The 6,400-nt window shown below is 44.1% G+C and overlaps 1 protein-coding gene across 1 annotated transcript; it reads right to left on the bottom strand.

Annotated features, from left to right (window-relative positions):
* Positions 1–1,813: 1,813 nt before the first annotated feature.
* Positions 1,814–5,571, bottom strand: LOC112903480 (lipase-like). Its single transcript, XM_025972749.1, has 11 exons — positions 5,548–5,571; positions 5,223–5,439; positions 4,400–4,479; positions 4,118–4,183; positions 3,933–3,980; positions 3,774–3,841; positions 3,501–3,573; positions 3,215–3,376; positions 2,521–2,715; positions 2,326–2,414; positions 1,814–2,240 (listed from the first exon to the last, which is right to left on the bottom strand). Exons 1-11 carry the CDS (start codon positions 5,554–5,556, stop codon positions 2,051–2,053), a joined length of 1,197 nt encoding a protein of 398 aa, XP_025828534.1. The 5' UTR covers positions 5,557–5,571; the 3' UTR covers positions 1,814–2,050.
* Positions 5,572–6,400: the final 829 nt, after the last annotated feature.

The raw sequence follows: 6,400 nt of genomic DNA, 5'->3' as shown, positions 1-6,400 counted from the left end.
CTGGTGTGGCTTCTTGGTGCTGGCCATTGCTTCATTCCTCTTTATAGGCTGAAAAAGATGTTGGCACGTGCTACCTACTTGCAGTGGATTATTGTAAGATTCTTGACAACCAACTAACAGCATTTGCTAAACATGTTATATTTATTTGTGCAAATCGAACATCTATAGCTAGTATAGATTTGGTTCTTGTGTAACTGAAAATGATTCTTCTGATCGAGTGCAGGTTAAAGATTGGGTAGTTTTGGATAAGAATCCATGTGGGTGTTCATGCATGAGGGCCATTGGAACGTTGGAATCTTTCCTCATGACTCGAGAGTTGACCTCATCCGAAATCTCCAATGCTTAAATCTGAAAAAACAAAAGGACCTTTTAAAATGAGGACAGGACCATACAGATATTTGTGGATTTTCTTCAGGGTAGAAAAACATTATTCAGTGACAGATTATAAGCATACAGATTCCAGTACTGACCAAGTACACATGTTAACTCAGTGAAATTTTGCTCCGCTTTGGTTGATACTTGATAGTCTGAATTCTGAACCTTGTAATCACTGAAAATCTCTGGTGAATGTATGCCATTTCCTATTATCCTCAACGTGAAAGTTCAGATCGTTTAGTCCGAGTGTAAGTAAATACAAAGTCGATAGCAAAAGCAAAGGTGCCGACAACAACACGGCGACGCTTCGTCACATGACAGCATGACAGCAGGATCTGATTCCTTCGGCTAAGAGCAGCCACTCTGTGTTGGAGGGATCAGGCTCCTAGTCGTTAGGTACAGAATAGCATCTTCAGACAGAGAGCCTACGGTCTCATTCAGTCCCTCAAACAGTCACTCTCTCTCTACCTCTCTCTTCTGACCTTATCCGTGCACCGCAATCTACTCCATTTGCATCCTAATGTTGCTTCTAAATAGTTTCACCATTCACTGAGTAAATCATCAGCCAGACACTTGTCTGATAAATCTGCCCAATTTGCTACATCGTGGTCTGTCTGAAGATTTTCACCATTCACTGGCCCCATCATCCTTATCAGAATATCAGATATGCATGCATTTGACGCGGCCTGGAGCTGCGAAATCTTGCATTGCGTATCCGCAAGAGCATGCTGTGTAAATGATGCTATGGAACAGTCACCGATAATATGCCACGATGCATCTTCACATCTTCTCTTCTATGATGCAAACCTCCGGAACAACCAGATGACAATGGAGAATATCTTAATAGACATGTATCCTTATCCTCAAGATCTGCTCTGGCAGTGCTGACCATCTGTGGAACTTTGCATCTTGAGATTCCTTCATGATCTTGATCAGTTCTTGGCTCCTCATGTATGCAAGGGGCTACATTCTTTGATCTGCAAAAGCATATCTTGAAGGAAGGTAAAGGTGAGGTGCAATGCAGAGAGAAAAATCTGGAAATATCTCAAGTAGAATCGCAATAAGTGAAAATGCTGTCACACGTGTTAAGAAGATATCATATTATATATTTTTCAAACAGGGGGTACCATCAAATCCATCACATAAACCTGTAATATATTTTTATATACATCAATCAAATTGCACATATCATATTGTGGAGATTACATTTGCAATTCTCAGTTTTCAGCATTCAGCAATGCCGAGAGAAAAAAAAACAGAAATATCTCAGGTAGAATTACAGTGCGCAAAATATTAAGCCCTGTTATAATTTAAAAGCCTCAATTAAGGTGTGCAGGGGGCTACATTCTTTGATCTGCACAAGTATCCGAAATGACAGTAAAGGTGAGGTGAAATGCTGAGAGAAAATCTGTTGATATCTCGGTAGTATCACAATAAGTAAAAAACCGAACAAGGGGTACCATCAAACATTTTTTTATGTACATCAATTGGAGCGTGCATACAATGTTATGGAGCTTACATGTACAATTCTCACTTGAGCGAAAGGGGGCACATCTAAAAGGTGAACCTCTCCTTATCCTCAGGAGAGCTCTGGGAGTGCCCAGTAGTATTTCATGAGCTGTACACAAAATGAAAATAAATTACTGTACAGGTTTGTATTTTGTGGCATACAAATTCACACAGATTCTAGAGTGTATGTGTCTTGCGGATATCTTGACAAGATGATGGCTCCATCAACTTCACGAACATAGCTGTATACTGAGTTGGCTGCACCCATCACAAATTGACAGGTTCCCCTTGAATCAGCATGCAGTGTGATGCCATAGTACTCAAGATGATCTGCTACACTTATCCCGTAGACCGACCTGTTCAAGCAAAAGCAAACAATAAGCCACACATGGAAGAACATAAATGTCCACAACCATGAGGCCATGACAGGCAGATAGATACCTGCTGCAGGTTGGGTCCTCACCGGAACCATCACAGATTGTCACATTTCTGGTAACCAAATTTCCATTTATGATCACATGAAGCCAAACCTGATGAGAAACAAATGCAGATGAAATGGATGATGTAAGAGTAGTCTGGGAAAATAAACCCTTCAGCATATTCAGATGTATTTTTGTCAATGTCCTTTATGCATACCTCTCTAGCAAAGTGGTGATATGTCCATTCACCTAGGTAATAATAGTACGGTGGTAAATGTGGCACAATATCATTCTGGTGGGTCACGCGGATTGTTCTTGGAACTTGAGCACTAAAGTATGCAGCAAAAGCAGGATTGCCTATCCGAGGCTGTCCAAAAGTCATGAGCTCCACTTCTTGTGATCCAAACTTAACCTGTAAAAGAAAAGAAGATACTAGTACATTGAAGCCAGAACTCTGCATATATTAAAAATACAAGCAAATCATATCATGTAAGAAGCATAGGTTCAATCCTAGGTTCATAGAAATTGTTCCTCTGATCCAAAATATAAGTCCATCTAGGTTTGTCCTAAGTCAAACTTTTTTATCCAACTACAAATGACTAAAATTTTATATAGATTGACAACATACGAAAAGCATTACTAGATTCGCTATAATTTATAAAGAACATTTTCATAAGATACTACTCTTTCCATTTTATGCTAGTCAAAGTGTCTATTGGAGACCGTAATTGTGTCCTAATGGATTTATAATTCCAATCGGAGGAAGTATATTAACATGTGATATGTGAAATAACTTAAATCACAAGAAATTTAGCTGTTTTTAATGGTGTGATTAGATGAAACCGATCTGCATGTATTTCCACAGCAGCTCATGAAGGAACCAAAAATCCAGACGGCTTAGAAGTACTTACAGAAAGATCAAGGGCACAGAATGAAGCTAAGGCCCCTCCCATGGAGTGACCCACAACATTTATGGGTAGTTTTCCATATGTCTTCCATGCCCATTGAATAGATTTCAATATCTCATGTCGCAGAGTTGTATTATAATATGCAGAATAAAACCCATGATGGACCTGCGACAAGAGACAGACAAGCAGCAAGCAACCAAGAGTTATTACTAATTCAATGAGAACTCTAAATCAACAAAAAACTGTTTATCAGAAAAAAATCAACAAGAAACTTGATAACTGGTGTTACCATTGCATCAGGCATGCCTGGATAAGTCACATCGAGCTGCTTCCAGAAGAGATCTTCAATCCAATTTGAGACGCTATGCAGGTAAAATTCCAAGGCAACCAATCAAAGAGACGCGAAAATTGAATGCTTCTAAATAGGCTACAATATTTGATATATGTTTTAAAAGAGAACAATTTTGTGAATTGAAAATTGAAACACATAGTTAAATAGCACAGATCAAAGGATGGTGATTTTGAAGATAATATGCTATGCAAAATGGAACATTTCCTGTACCTGTGTTGTTGAGTGCCTCTAAATGCAACGATTACGGATCGTGGGTCAGGGGAAACTCCAACAAATGCCTAAACAATTTATTAATAAACAATTGAACATAGATTTTCATTGATCACCGAGTACAAGCAGAAGATTCCTGAAACACAAAAGATAACGAACCTGTAAGCAGTTCTCCACATCTACAATGACCTCTATCACCTTAAAACCCTGCATATATAATGCAAAAAAACAGAAAATCAGATGCCAAGGAGCATGTAGAACAACTTGCACAAACAGAAGTAGAATGAACTTTAGTTTTGAACAATAGATAGTTAGATTTTGTTAGTGACTCATACGCGAGTTACCTTCGTGTGACCTTTGCACCTTGGACATGTCCACGTGAAAAGTGATGTTAAGTCAGATGTATAGACCTGAAATGCATTTACATAAGCTGAGTCTATAAAAACAAGCATTTTTATATATGAGAATATGAGATTAATGACTGAATATGCTGCATAGAAGAGGGAGCGGATGGCATGGTGTGGGAAGGAGTCTCAAAGTTTTTCTTAACAAGACAATACGAATGTAGGAAGTTATCAACAGAATTAAGCAGTAGCACATTGCCAGGGAAGAAGTGCAGAACTCACAGCGGATGCATATTCGACAAGAATATGAGCGAGAGTATGGTTGTAATGATAACCACCACCAGAATGGTTCGTCCTAAGCACTGCATTGGCAGAGAAAAGCAGAACCAATCTGTTAACACTTTAGTACTGGCACAACAGCTCTATAAAAAAGTGGAAGAAATCCACATGTGAGAGACCAGATTTCAGCGCTGTGATATGCAAATGCAATGGCGCTTCCAATTTGAGAAGCGTAGAAACGTGACCCGCTACTCCTTAAAAGTCACATAGTTCTCGTCAGACAGCAACACAGGCATCCCCAAGCACGCGGAGAAGAAACTTCTTTCCAAAATTACAGCAGTGCTACATTACTACTGCTTGCAGGCACCAACAAGCAATCAGTGGTACAAATGCAACCAGCACCCGAATCTCAGCATCAAAGGCGCGGAGCACTTGACCCACAGAGCAAACCAAGCATTGCTCTAAACTCTAAAGCTAGCAGCTTTATTATAACCTTTCCCCAATCTGAAGTACCCCCAGTCCCCAGACGATGCTCGCTCACATCTGGAAGGAATTCAGCTCCCCCGAGCTGCCCTTCATCAACCCCCATCTAATCTAATCCGCACGAAACCCCGTCGCGCCCTCGCGCTTCCCTCAAACCGCACAGCCGCCGGAACCAATCGCCCGTATCACCAACAGCTTTCCTCCGAACCGCCCCCGGTCCCAAGCAACCCGTCCACAACCAGCGACGCGACGATCACGCGAGAACCCCGCACGCGGATGCGCCGCGACTGCACGAACCGAAAGGACCGGCGGGTTAAAACTTGGGGGGAATGTTCCGTCTCACCTCCTCGCTCCTCCACCTCGGCCGCCGCGGCGGCGGCGGCGGGGGGTGAAGCGGAGGCCAGGAGCGCCGCGAGAAGCAGAAGCAGCGCCGCCGTCGCGCCCCTCTCCATCAGCCTCGGAACAGCCAGCACCGTCGCCTCCCTCCCTCCCTCCCTCTCGCTTCCCCCGCCAGAGCCCAGAGGAGATACTGGTAGGAAGCAGGAGACGGCCACGGGAAGCTAAAGAATAAAAAAAAGGAAAAAATAAATAAAATTTCGCGAGGGCTGTTCCGTGAAGTTACGCGGCAGTTGACAGTTGACCAGGCCCGCTCGGGGGGTCGGGTTTACTTGCGGCATCTGGCGTCCAGTCAGAGACCGCCACGTGTCCGTAGGAGGAGATTACAGGATTAGCCCAGCGGATTAGCGTTTCGCGGTTCAGCCCTTGACCTTGCTGGATATAACGGCGAAGGACAACCCGATGGGGCGAGGGAGAAGCAGAGGCAGGGCCTGGCACGGGATAGCTGGAGAGGTGGAGGGGCGCACGGCGAAAACAACGTAGGGTCGATCCCTCGCCGTCGCCGGCGCTGCGGCGGGCCCACATGCCATAGGCACGGGCTGGGTGTCCCCGGGCGGCGATGGCGTTGGTCAACGGTGGCTCAGCGGCTGGCTACCTTGTGGGGTTTACTAGAAGCGCACGTTCTGGAGAGACACCAACCAGATCGGGAATTCAGAAGCTTGGGAAGCTGGGATGATCAGAAGAGGCCCGTGCAAGGCAAGCAGCTCGTTGGTTGACCGGCAGGAGCAGGATTCCCGTTTCTGTTTGATTTCGGTAGGGACAAAAGAGAGAAAAGGCATGGGCATTGGACAGCTGATGTCATGCACACCTCACCCTTGCCGTAGGCCCTGTTGTTTCAAAATACCTGGCACTTCCCGTCTCCGGAAGCATGATTTTCTAGCTCGCCCGCACAAGAATATTATATTTTGATCCTTCTATGCTTAAAAGGTGAATTATCTTGGTCCAAGTTGCCAAGTATTTGGAAACGGGGGTTGGTATTGAAAATGTACAATAGTTACTCTGAATCTCTGATGGCCGCCGCAGCGTGGGAAAGCTTTGCTCCTTTCCTTTCTTCTCGACGAGCTGCAAAGCGCAGAAAGGGGCGGCCCAGCCGTACCCGGTCACGGCATTCCCCACCCCAGCCCA

Source organism: Panicum hallii, chromosome 8 (assembly GCF_002211085.1).
Source record: "Panicum hallii strain FIL2 chromosome 8, PHallii_v3.1, whole genome shotgun sequence".
Classification (NCBI taxonomy): domain Eukaryota; kingdom Viridiplantae; phylum Streptophyta; class Magnoliopsida; order Poales; family Poaceae; genus Panicum; species Panicum hallii.
Note: the sequence above shows the minus strand (reverse complement) of the source record. Positions and strands in the feature narration are given on the sequence as shown.